The sequence below is a fragment of the Bactrocera tryoni genome, chromosome 3, assembly GCF_016617805.1.
Source record: "Bactrocera tryoni isolate S06 chromosome 3, CSIRO_BtryS06_freeze2, whole genome shotgun sequence".
In the NCBI taxonomy this organism is placed as follows: Eukaryota; Metazoa; Arthropoda; class Insecta; order Diptera; family Tephritidae; genus Bactrocera; species Bactrocera tryoni.
The window spans coordinates 15,827,513-15,840,198 of record NC_052501.1 but is presented as its reverse complement, the minus strand read 5'-3'; the positions used below and the strand labels follow the sequence as shown (position 1 = coordinate 15,840,198).

Here is a 12,686-nt window from a genome sequence, read left to right as displayed (position 1 = left end):
TGTGGAAGTTACACAGTCAAGAGCCACCAAGGCACTCGTAATATGTAGACGCCCAGCTGGTAGATCCTGGGGCTGCAAGTCAGGTATCATCAGGTAGCAGTATGCTGTAATCGTAAGGCCTATTGCCAGTTATGGAGCGGTTGCTTGGCAATCAAAGGTTGAGGCAGTCTTTCGTAGGCCTTCAACATCGAATCCGCAAAGACACGCCTGCGTCTGCGCTTCAGAGACAAGGCGCACTTGACAAACCGCGGCGTTTGAAGCCATAAACTCCACTCATATCGCTACATCTAGTGGTTAAATAGACAGCAGAGGGTTTGGCAAAGGGAAAATAATGTCGTTTCAACAAATGAAGGTCTAAGGGGAAGATACACCACTGGCCCGTCTTCCAAGAGACGGCCTTACAAAGAGGGTAACCTTCAGAAAGTAGTTTAAAGCTACACTCGCCAGTAAGGTGGAGTGGAGTGATTCCATGCTCGACCTACTACTGAGGAGCAGCACTATCCTGTCGGCTCTAAAACACCGAAAGCATTGGAGTAGGCATTGAGGAACCGCATACCAAACTATCCATACCAATGGTATCTTTTCCGAGCATATTTCAAGCAGAAGCCCTTGCCATAAGGCAGTGTGCAGAAACAATCTTAAACGCAACTATCGCAACCAGCGTCTCGAAATACTCAGTGATATTCAAGCGGCACTAAAAGTGAACTTAGCTTATGAAGTCAAATCGTTATTAGTGGAGGATTATAAAGGAATGCTGTATCGCCTATCAGTGTAGACCTGATCTGGCGTAAAGGGGTAGCCGGCAATGCGCTGGCCAACGAACTATCCCGCTCTGGGGCGGCTTCCAAGATGATGGAACCAGAACCATGCATTGCGGTGGGGTCCCACACATTAAAGAAGATGCTTCGCACAGATGAAAGAGTGGGGAAAGAACGGCACTGACAGCAGGCAACTGGAAATCGCCAAGCAAAGTTACTTTCAACTCCTTGTCGCGCTCTATACTGGGCACTGCGGGCTTAAAAAAACTTGTCCAACATGGCCATAATCCCTTGCGCAAATTGGTGGTTTTGCGACAAGAAACCGGAAACTTGTTCAGAGTACTGGACCTTTGTGACCATATGTGATATAAGAGAGGGCAATAGACCATAGGTCGCAGTGCAAAACCTCAATTATTGTCTACCAGCATATCTAGTTTAGAAGTTAGTAGTAGTTCAGTTCAGTTTTGTAGATAAGGCAGACAAGCTCTCAAAATCTGTGAAACAAATTAATTAATTTTATATTTTTTGGCACTTACCTGCTGATTTTGTAAATGACTTGCACTATCTGGACTTGAACCGGTGGTATCACCATTTAATGAGCCCGAAGATGAGTCAATGACACCATCCATCGATCGCGGTCGAAATTCATGTATTAAATCAGCCTGAAAATATAAAAAAAGACAGTTATGTACAAAAATTAGTAAATTATATATTTTTTTTGAAGTTAAATAAATATTGTGGATTAAAGAGATTACAAATTTTCAAACCTTTTTTACAAAGTTTAATTTTTTTTACCGAAGCAGCACTAAAATGTTCATGTATTGTTCACCTATCCTTATTAAATTTTCGAGAACAATATATTAAAATATCTGCTTATAGCAAATGAAAGTTTCCGCTTTTGAATCGCAATTTAATAAAGATCAGCGCTGATTTTAGCACGCAGCAAGTCTTTCTAAAGTAATTATTCAAAATATAAAACATATTGAAAATCCAAAAGTTTCGTTTCTTTGCTTTCTAAGAGCGCATGAATACTGTTTTACGAGCAGAAAAAAGTTAGAGAAAATCCCACAGAAATCTGAAACACAAAAAGAAACAACGGTTGACATAGATTCTTGGATTCTTCGCTCTGAAGATTTGTAAAGAAGCAGCAGACTGCTTCGATACAGTTGTGGAATGACTAGCCGGTGAACTGTTGAGTTTATGGCTGACCGACTGCGCGTTTTGCCATTACTAAGCTCTTAAACAACAAAAACAACGCTTAGCAACCGATAGCCTGGTTGAGGGCCGCTTAAGTTTTTTCTTTCATTCAATAAGAATCGCGTTTTCGACACTTCTACTTCGTTGCTTCAATGTACAGTGATCTTCAATGGTAAAATCTAAGTCTAGATATTTACAAACACACACACTAGTAATATACATATCAACATATTCTTCATAATGATAATATTCTTTATAATGATCAAGAAATTATATTTAAATTTTTATGTGAAAAACGGTTATTTTTTGTGTTTTGTTTTATTTTCTTTTGTTTTTTCTTTGTTATGCTGAATATACCCGTACTATTATTATTATTATTGTTATTTTTATGTTTATATCTATCTTTAGTGTTTTTTGGTGTGTTGTTGTTGTTTTTGCTGGACTCATATTTCGCTATTGCGTATTGCCGCAGCTGTTTTATCAAAGCGACATATATATTTTTTTGTATTTCTTGTTGTATTTTGTTGTCTGTTAGCCGTTTTGCTTTTACGCACATATTTACTTATCTACAACAACAACAATTTACTCATGGCTAACAGCAATGTTGCGATGGCACCACTTTCGCTTAATGACCGCCGTGTAGAAAAGTCGAAACAAGCGATTTGCCGGCCTATACGCATACAAGCGCACAAAAACAACTCTGCCTCACCTTTGTTATGCACAAACACACGTACAAACATACACTAAAAATTGTATTTCTTAGAAATATTAGCAAAGTGAGTTATGCTTTTGGCTTGTTGTTGCTTAAGAAGCGCACAGTTTTGTTTTTGTAATTTATGTTTTTTGTTGTTTTGTTTTTGTAATTTACGTTTTTTGTTGTTTTGTTTTTGTAATGTATGTTTTTTGTTGTTTTGTTTTTGTAATGTACGTTTTTGTTTGCTTGTTTTTGTAATTTATTTTTTTGTTGTTGTGGTTTTTGTTGTTGTGGTTGTTGTTGTTGTCGCGAATACCACATAGTAGTGAGCATAAGCAAATCAGTAGGTGAGTAAGTCAGCCATTCAAACGCCGCACACCTTTTTTTTATACCACACGTACCACCGTGGGCAATACTAGAAATGTTTTCGTCTGTCTGTATGTTTAGTGTGAAATCACAGCTGCTAACAGCGGCGTCATTAACTTCGTTGCCGATGGCGTTGATGACTACTGACACCTCACTGCTGCTCATGGCTATGGCTACCAGCAATGTGGTCTGCATGAAAGCAGTGAGATTATATGAATTATACATATTTATATACATGCATATACAAACTTCATACCTATACATACATATATTTATACCCAACTATATTTACATAAATGTTTGTATGTGTGTTTCTTTGCATGTAAATATGTATGCAAATAATTTCCTCAGCTGTGATTTTGAATTGCATGTAACTGACGTTGTTGTTGTTATTTTTAGTTTTGTACGGTTTTAAAATGAGACCAACAAAATCGCAAAAACAGCAACAGCAACTAGGAAATGAAAACAAAAGCAACGTCAAATCATTAAACTAGTTGCTTACTCGCACGTTGTGCTGAGCGGGGCTTACAATGAAATAAAAAATTAAGAATGAAAAAAATATGCAACAGTCTGAAATAAATTTGGAACGAAAAGCAAAATGAATGAAAACACAAATTCACAAAAAAACAAAATTCTAACTGTATTGCTCTTATACATATGTATATCAATAAGCCGGCTATTACAGAAAAAGTAAGTTTTGCATATACCAGCTGATCAAATTTGACACGGACTGGTCTATTTAAATAACGTAACATCACTTTTCCTAAGTTTACAGGCGAAGAAAAAATGTTATAATATAAACCAGTCACATTGAAAAAAAAATTGAGTTTTGTTATAAAATGGTTATACATTGGTTATATATTGGTTATAAAATGGTTATATGTTGGTTATATATTGGTTAGATGTGAGAAACCAGTCACATTGAAAAAAAATTTAATTTTGGTTATAAAATGTTTATATGTTGGTTATATATTGGTTACAAAATGGTTATATGTATATTGGTTATAAAATGGTTATGTATTGGTTATGTTTGACAGCGGAAGCTGAAAATTTTACACTACATATATATGATATTTTTGCACATATTCCACTGGTAGCTACCTCCAGGTATGTTTGAGTAGCCGAAGGAAAAGTTCTAAATGTAACATCATTCAAATGGCCTCTACAACTTCTTTTGCAGGAACGAATTCCATGAACACAATTTTCGAGTGCTTTTTCCTACTTATTCAAGTTAGATGTCATGAATACAACGTTCAACATTTACTTCTAAAGCTTGAAGAGGTTCTCGTTTATTGCTAAATAATAATGACTTCAAATAACTCCAAAAGACGTAGTCTAATGGTTTTAAATCACAACTTCTTGGCGCCTGTTCAATGTCACAATTTTTTGAAAAATCGAATCTACAAACTTTTCACGCAATAATTTGGTTGTTGCAAGTGCTGTGTGGCATGTAGTCTCGCCTTGCAATTGTATATCGATCTATACCGCTTTCCATTGACAGTAACGGCATTATGTCACCACTATTATTTCTGAAGAAGTGCAGACCGATGATTCCACCAGACCAAAAACCACATCAAACTGTGAGTTTAGGTGAATATCATGGTTGTTCATGAATAATTTGTCGATTTTCCTCGCACTATAATTCGTTTCGTTTCCGTTTCCGTTTCGTTTATTAACCGCACAATTCAAATAAATTTGAGCCTAATTGGAGAATATGATTTTCTTAAAAAAGTCGTTATCGTTTTCAAGTTGTTCCAAGGCAAAATCAGAAAATTCACGGCCGTTGGCGGTGATCCAATGGCTTCAGTTCTTGAGTAAAAACAATTTTATATGGATGTAAGCCCATTCCTTTCTCAAAATCAGCCAGATTGTGTTTTGAGACAGTCCCAATCCTTGAGAACGATTTTGGAGTTGAAAAATTGCGGTCTTCCGCAACACTTGCCTGAACGGCAGCAATATTTTTATTACTTCTAGATATTCTTTGTCTTACTGGCACTTGAAAATTATGTAAAGAAAATTGGCGCTCGAAATTTTCAAAAATTCGACGAATAGCGAGCACAGATGGACGATTATTATGGCAAAAGCGCACAAAAAGTTGCAATTGGAGAACGATTACATCATACTTATGTAGAAGGTGAAACAAAACAAAAAATAATAATTTAAAGTACTACAAGTCTAGTATGCTTCTTATATTTATTATCACTCTAATGGATTAGGTAGCAGGTATTTAAGGTGCGTACAAAAGATAGCGATTTGGTGTAAATATATATATATATAAATATAAATTTTTAAATATTTTAATAATTATAAATAGTATAATTCCTTTTTAAAATCAAATTCCTTTGATAAAAACGAATCTTTTTTGGCCTATCCTTTGCTAAAGTCTTTATCAGAAAGTAAGTTTGTTTTTAATTTGCCGAAAAGTGGTAAATAGTAAACAATAGAAAGCACAAATGCTGCATACTTATAGTAACCATATACTCATTCTCAATATACAAACATATGTACATATATGTATGTATGAAGCTTAGATCTTTTTATTTTTATTTTGCTTACTACTGAATAACAAATGTAAGTCAGTAGTTTGAAAGCATATGACTACATATCCAAGTACCAAATATGTATATAACTAAATATATGTACATATATGTACATATGTATCTACATGTGTACTTCTGAGCTAATTTAGTTGTTGCTAATGTTTTCGTTGACAGCCGATGCGTTAGTGAAAATCTTCAAGTAGATGGGCGTACAATTAAAAGAAGATAAAGTGAAGAAGTGTTTATTGCCTCGCCAAGATCTAGCAGCATAAGCTGAATGCCCACCAGAGTGTAACATAATTGGTTTATGGCTTTATTCCTTTAGACATATAAATACATAAGTATGTAGAAAGAAAAATGTAGAAAGAAGTTGTAAATGCATGTAAGTATGTGTGCATATATGTTTTCTTTCAGCAATTAGTGTGACAATTGAATTAACAACTTAGAATTAAGATGCTTACTATACTAGAAATGAAAAAAAACATAAATAATTAGAAAGTCGGAGTATTAGAAACCCAACGCTGACTTCAAAGATGACAATGAAGTTAGAATATGTTACGCTTGGCGTAGAAAAGACATTTTATAGCGATATGAGTGTGAAATATTACAAACTCTCACTTTCAATACATTTTTTTTGTCTTAGAAAACGATGTTTTCAGTGACGATGAGTAAAATTTCTGCGAAACGGCGAATTTGATTAACTTGAAATTTCAGACGACTTTTTATACGCTCACAGTTTTCGAGATATCGACCTGAAATTTTGCATACCTTCTTTTCTCAACAAGAAATTGCCCAAATTACTCCTTCTCTCGTCACTTTTACCGATCAGGTTTACAGTATAAATTAACAATTTGTGTTTCCGAAAATCTGTTCACACGATTTGTAAATCATCCAAACTACATTTATACTTTTTAAAAGCAAAATCTCATAAAAGTTGTTAATTATTATTACGAAAGATCATTCATATTCAACAATTGCCCTCAGGCAAAAAAAAAAAACAAAACAAAAACAAAAACAACATTCGCCATGTGGTGCTGTGCTGACCAGCTGTTGAACAGCGAGATGCTCAGTGACTTAGCGCTTTTTAATTTCATTTTCTTAACCATACAATTGAAGAGTCAAGTACGTCACCATGGCTGGGGGCATAATGCACCCCAGGGTTCACTGTAGTGTAAGTAATTCATTTCCATTACTTTGACATTTAAAGGCGGCGAATGACAAAAATAAAATAAATTAAAAAAAATACAACAATAATAATAATTTTTGCCTTACGCCACTATAAAAATAATAACTGAAAACAATAACAAAAAAATAATGAAAGTTGGCAATGTCACCCGCGCCTGGTCACGCGCGCCTTCACACTGGCGCGCAATGGTCAGTGGAGCAGCCGCACACAACGACAGACAGGTGAAAAGGCGTACTTGAAGTCAGTCAAATCTCTTTTGGTCAGCGGGTTTAAATGCAAACAGAAATAAATAAATATTTCACTTGCATTTTTGTGTGATTTCATTTTCGTTTGCGATGCGACAGTAATTGCGCAGGCGCACAGTGCGCGTGCAATCTATATATGTACATATATATGTGTGTAAATATATCTTTATGGTTTTGGCTAATAATAAATTATGCTAGTGTCACGCGGCCCATAATTGTGAGGGCAGGGCCCAACAGTGCGAGCACAGCATGGCGGTGTCAAGTACTCGGGTATAAATATGTACATATATATGTGTAAATGTATACATGTAGATAAGGTATGTAAATATATATATCAAGTATACTACTGTGCAATCATAATTGTAGTAATATTATAATAACTTTCTGCTTTGTCACTTGTTGGCAATATTTGATTTCTATTTTTTTAGTTTTTCGAAACACACTGTGTTGCTTGCCGATTTGTCACAGTCCAGCAGTATAGAGGTATATTTCTACCCTGAACAGGTAACTATAAGTTTTCTAACAAGTTTATAGCATCTATAAGAAAACGTCGGAGACTGTATAAAGCAAATGTATAAATGATTGGCTTGGAGCTAAGTCATTTTAGTCAAGTCCGCCTTTTTGTACATCTCAATATACAAGAACTAGTCGCTCAGTTTTTGAGTTTGAGACCTGAAATTTTGCATACATTCTCTTCTCATCAATAAACTGCTTATTTGTTGAAACCGTCGATATCGGATCACTATAGCATATAGCTGCCGTACAAACTGAAGGGTTAAAATCAAGTTATTGTAGGGAAAACTTTTTTAGTTTACAAAATATCTTCATGAAATTTGACACAGATTATTGTGGGAAGCAGTGCTACAATCTCTGAAGGAATTGTTCAGATCGCATTACATTTGCGTATAGCTGCCATACAAACTAAAGGAACAAAATCAAGTGCTTGTAGGAAAAACTTTTTGATTTGGCGAGATATCAACAAGAAATTTGGCATGAATTATTCTACAAAGCAACGCAATAATCTCCAAACATAAAGTTAAGATCGGATCACTATAGCATATAGCTGCCATACAAACTGACCCATTAAAATCAAGTAGTTGTATGAAAAACTGTTTTATTTGACAAGATATCTTCACGAAATTTGGCACAGATTATTCAACAAAGCAAGGCTACAATCAGGAGGCAAATTTTTCAGATCGTGCAACTATAGCATATAACTGCCATACAAACTGACTGATCAAATCCCAGATAAAAATACCCTTTTATGCTTTAAAAAGTGCGCCTGTGAAGGGTATTGAAGCATCCGAAGTTGACGTTTTTTCTTGTTTGGTCAAAAACTGTTATTAAATCGGCAGAAAAAAAACGGTTTATATTTATAATTATATCATAATTATATTATTTTTGTTTTGAAAGCATCACATGTTTAACACTGTCAATTAGTAAATGCTTTTAACCAAAAAAACCGAAAATAATCGATACATTAAATAGCGAAATTACAAATAAACAACAAAGTAACTGCAAAGGTGTGTATATATGTGTAAATATACATAGATATGTATATATATAATAATATCTAATTTGAGCAATCAACCATATGATAAACTATTGTCCACGGCGACAACAATTGATCACTTTTGTATTGCTTTTGGTTTATTTTTTGCTTTATAATTCATATTTTCTAGCGACGAATTGCAACAGCGAAAAAAGCACAAAAAAAATATATTACACGCACACAAACAAGCGAATGCGTTGGAATTCGAACGACGCCAATAAAAGTGTGTGCTGATTTAGTTTTGTTGACCGTTCGATCATATACAAATAAATGCCTACATAAATATATACAAACATTTTTAAACACGTACATAGATATGTATACATACATACATAAACATGTGTATATGTGTTGCCTGAAAAACCGCACCGAAAACGCATAAAAAGAAACTAATTTGCTGACTCAATGGGCCAAGCACAAAGTGGGCTTTCTGTCGTTGAACCGCTATTTATGTAAATATGGAAATGTGTGTGCTTGTATGGGTGTACGGAGCGTGTGTATTTGGTATCAACGTCGCCTGATATTGCATATTGGTAATGTGTAATCGGCATATGCAACAAACGGTTTTTAATGCGGTCAGTTTTTTTCATGGTTCGATGTGCATATGGCTTTAGAAAAATAAAAAAAAAAAAGATTCGTAATATTTGAATGACAATTTTACCACATTTCGTTACAGTTTTGGTGGTTGATACACTATGAACAAAATCATACTATTATTTGACAAAAGTAGTATGTATGTATGTATGTGAAAATAGTGCTGTAATAGATGGTACAATGATGGTACAATGAAATAATAACAAACAAACAAAAAAAAAAAAGAAAAGATATACATATAGTGGAAAATTAAGCGATTGAAGGGTCAAGAAACACCAATGAGTTGGGATTATGAAATAATAAATATCATTATGGAAATATCACGAATAATATTCATATACTTTTAAGGTAGCACAAATGAGATAGCAAAGATTGCCTACATTCCGGCGAGATTAGAATTAGAGGCTCAATATCAGCTCTAATAACTTAATTTTCTGATAGTTAGATATATCTAGTCGTTTCCATGAGCAATCGATCCCAAACAAATAATTAATTTATGTTGTATGTAATGGAAAAACCTGCAGCAATCCATACAAGAACCTAAAACAGGTACTTCAACATGAGCCTTAAGAAGCCACAAGTGTTGAATAGCAATCGATTCCTCCATTTCGATCCTCATATGAAAATTCTGAGCTCATTATCAGCTCGTACTACTTTAATTCTCGATTGTGTTTTTGAAATTTAGAAACTTTCAGAAATAATAGAAGTTTCTTGAGTTAGATTTTTGTAGACTACATATATAGCCGAAAATGTCTATGGGAACTGTTGCCTACATTTCAGCGTTAATATAAAAACTATAAGCTCCATTCCACATGATAATTAAATTACCTAATCTTGGAAGTAATTTAGAAATGTGGTGGCTTTCATAAACCCTTATCGTTAAATCGATCGATGAGTGCACAACCGTTACTTAAATATACTGCAAGAATTTTTCTATGATCTTAGCAAAAATCGAGTTTTAGCAGGCCTAAAAGTCACCACACTTTGGCTAAAATTAAACTTCTTTTAAAACGCTAACATTTTGTCAATTTTTAATGTATATCGATCGTAGGTCATTGTACCGATAACATCTTCTAGTGAACAGTTGCTTTTAGGTATCGTTTATGGAGAAGGCTAAATTCACTCTAGCAGTGAAGCACTGTTTTTGGCGTCGTCAGGGATCTCGTTTAACGCGAACGTCAAAAACGCGGGACGCGAGATATGAATTTCTCTATCTAATAATTAAAAAAAGATTAGAAAACTTCAAGGAAAGGGACCTTCCCGTTAAAATTAAGAGTTCATACTTGGTGAAAGCTATTTTTCAGAGTAGCATGTGAAAAACATGAATATTAAAAAGTGAAAATTTAAAAATAAAAATTAAAATGAATAGTTTTAAAAAATGTTTAATAAATAAAAATTAAAAAAAATCAATTTTTTTAAGAAATAAAAATTAAAATAAATATTAAAAATAAATTTAAGAAATAAAAATTAATAAAAAAAAAATAAAATGAATAATAAAAAAATTTTAAAATAAAATAAATAAAAATTGAAATTAATATTAAAAAGTTTAAAATTATAATTAAAAACAAAAATTAATATGAATATTTAAAAAATATTTTGAGTAAAAGCTAATATGATTATTACAAAAAATTATATTAAAATTAATATTTTAAAAAAAAATAAAAATCAAAAAAATTATATAAAAAAAAAAAATAAAATTAAGTATTGAAAAATAATTTAAGAAATAAAATTGAAATGAATATTTAAAAAAAAAATTAATAAAAATTAATATGAATACTAACAAAAAAATTTTAAATAAAAAATAAAGTGATTATTTAAAAAAAAAATATTAAAATTAAAAATTAAAAAATAAAAATTAAAACGAGTATTTAAAAAAAATGTTAAAATAATAAAAATAAACAAAAATAATAATTAAAATGAATATTTACAAACAAAAAGTTTAAAAATTAATAATGTTAAAGAAATAAAAATCAAAAAAATTATATTAAAAAAAAATAAAAATTAAGTATTAAAAAATATTTAAGAAATTAAAATTGAAATGAATATAAAAAAAAAATTAATAAAAATTAATATGAATACTAACAAAAAAATTTTAAATAAAAAATAAAGTGATTATTTAAAAAAAAAATATTAAAATTAAAAATTAAAAAATAAAAATTAAAACGAGTATTTAAAAAAAGTGTTAAAATAATAAAAATAAAAAAAAATAATAATTAAAATGGATATTTACAAACAAAAAGTTTAAAAATTAATAATGTTAAAAAAATAAAAATCAAAATGATTATATTAAAAGAAAATTTTTTTAATGAAAATTAATATAAAAAAAATTAAAAAGAAAAATTAAAGAATTAAAATTAAATATTTTTTTAAATATTAATGTTTTGCACCCACTCTAAAAGACATGCCTTACAATTCTAATAACAAGATATGCATTAATTTTTTGGTCGTCAAACTAGGAAACTAGTCTTTATAACTCTTCTTATTAGATATTTAGAAGTTCTTTAAGGCAGTTAAAGGTGGGTTACATTGCATTAGCACTTAGCTCGTTTTCCTATTGGTCCCTCAGCATTTACCTTATGTTCTTTAAGAATTGGTCATAGCTTCTGCAGAGCTTTAAGATTGGATAAAATTCTAAATTTTCGTATAGTGGGAATGTATTGTAGTATATATGTAAATATATTTTTACGAACTTGAAGAAAAATATGAATTTTTTTTATAAATATAAATAATTGGTTATGGTAGAAATCCAACAATTAAGTCCACACATACTACATATGTACTTTTTAAAAGTAACTTATTTTTTCGCGAAGAAACTAATTCATTAATACTTCGAGCTTCCCCACTACTTCACAACATGCCTAGCACTATATTTTTAATCGCCCTTGCTAAGCCAAGGGTTCAACAGTTTTGATTTATGATTATTTAAATTAATATTAATTAACTTTTTGTACGAGTATATTAATATTTTTTACCTCGCTTTAACATCAAATCAAACTTACATGTATAGGAAAAAAATAGAAAAAAATGCTACCATCCGCCTCTTTAGCCTTTACTTAGAGATTTCACAGATTTCATAAGCCATGCGCGTCATCCTATTTTTCATGCTTAGCAACAACACTGCCACTTAATCCAACTGACTTATTTGTCAGGCCGTCAGACAGCGCGGCGTTGATGCGCTTGTGATTCGTGAAAGCAACATAGTTGTAAACTAGTTAAGCATAAAAATACGCAAATGGCTATAAAAAACATAACCGACTAGTATGTAGGGGCAATATTTTATTAGCACGCGATTAGCATTTTTGCAGACTTCCCGAAAAGTGGAAGGTAGCGTAATGCGAGCCAGAGTCTTTTTTTAATTTGGCAAAACTTTTTATATTTTTAGCGGCGTCGTGTTTCTTACGCGTTATGTGTTTATATAAATATATTCGTTTTTTTATTTTTTATTTATTTGCTTAAGCATTGGTAATTTTGCACGCTCTTCAGATTCGCTTTCGTTATACTTTAAATTCGGCAGTTTTAATTCGACGCATACAAAATTTAAATTTTGCTTATTT

General features: G+C 31.9%; 1 protein-coding gene across 9 annotated transcripts in view; it reads right to left on the bottom strand.

Moving 5' to 3' along the window:
- LOC120772138 (guanine nucleotide exchange factor DBS) overlaps window positions 1-12,686 on the bottom strand; it is a 179,075-nt gene that overhangs the window by 18,476 nt on the left and 147,913 nt on the right. For all 9 annotated transcript variants that reach the window (XM_040100558.1, XM_040100559.1, XM_040100560.1 and 6 more), the window contains one exon: window positions 1,295-1,420. In XM_040100558.1, the coding sequence (XP_039956492.1) occupies window positions 1,295-1,420 (126 nt within the window). The remainder of the gene's footprint in view (window positions 1-1,294; window positions 1,421-12,686) is intronic.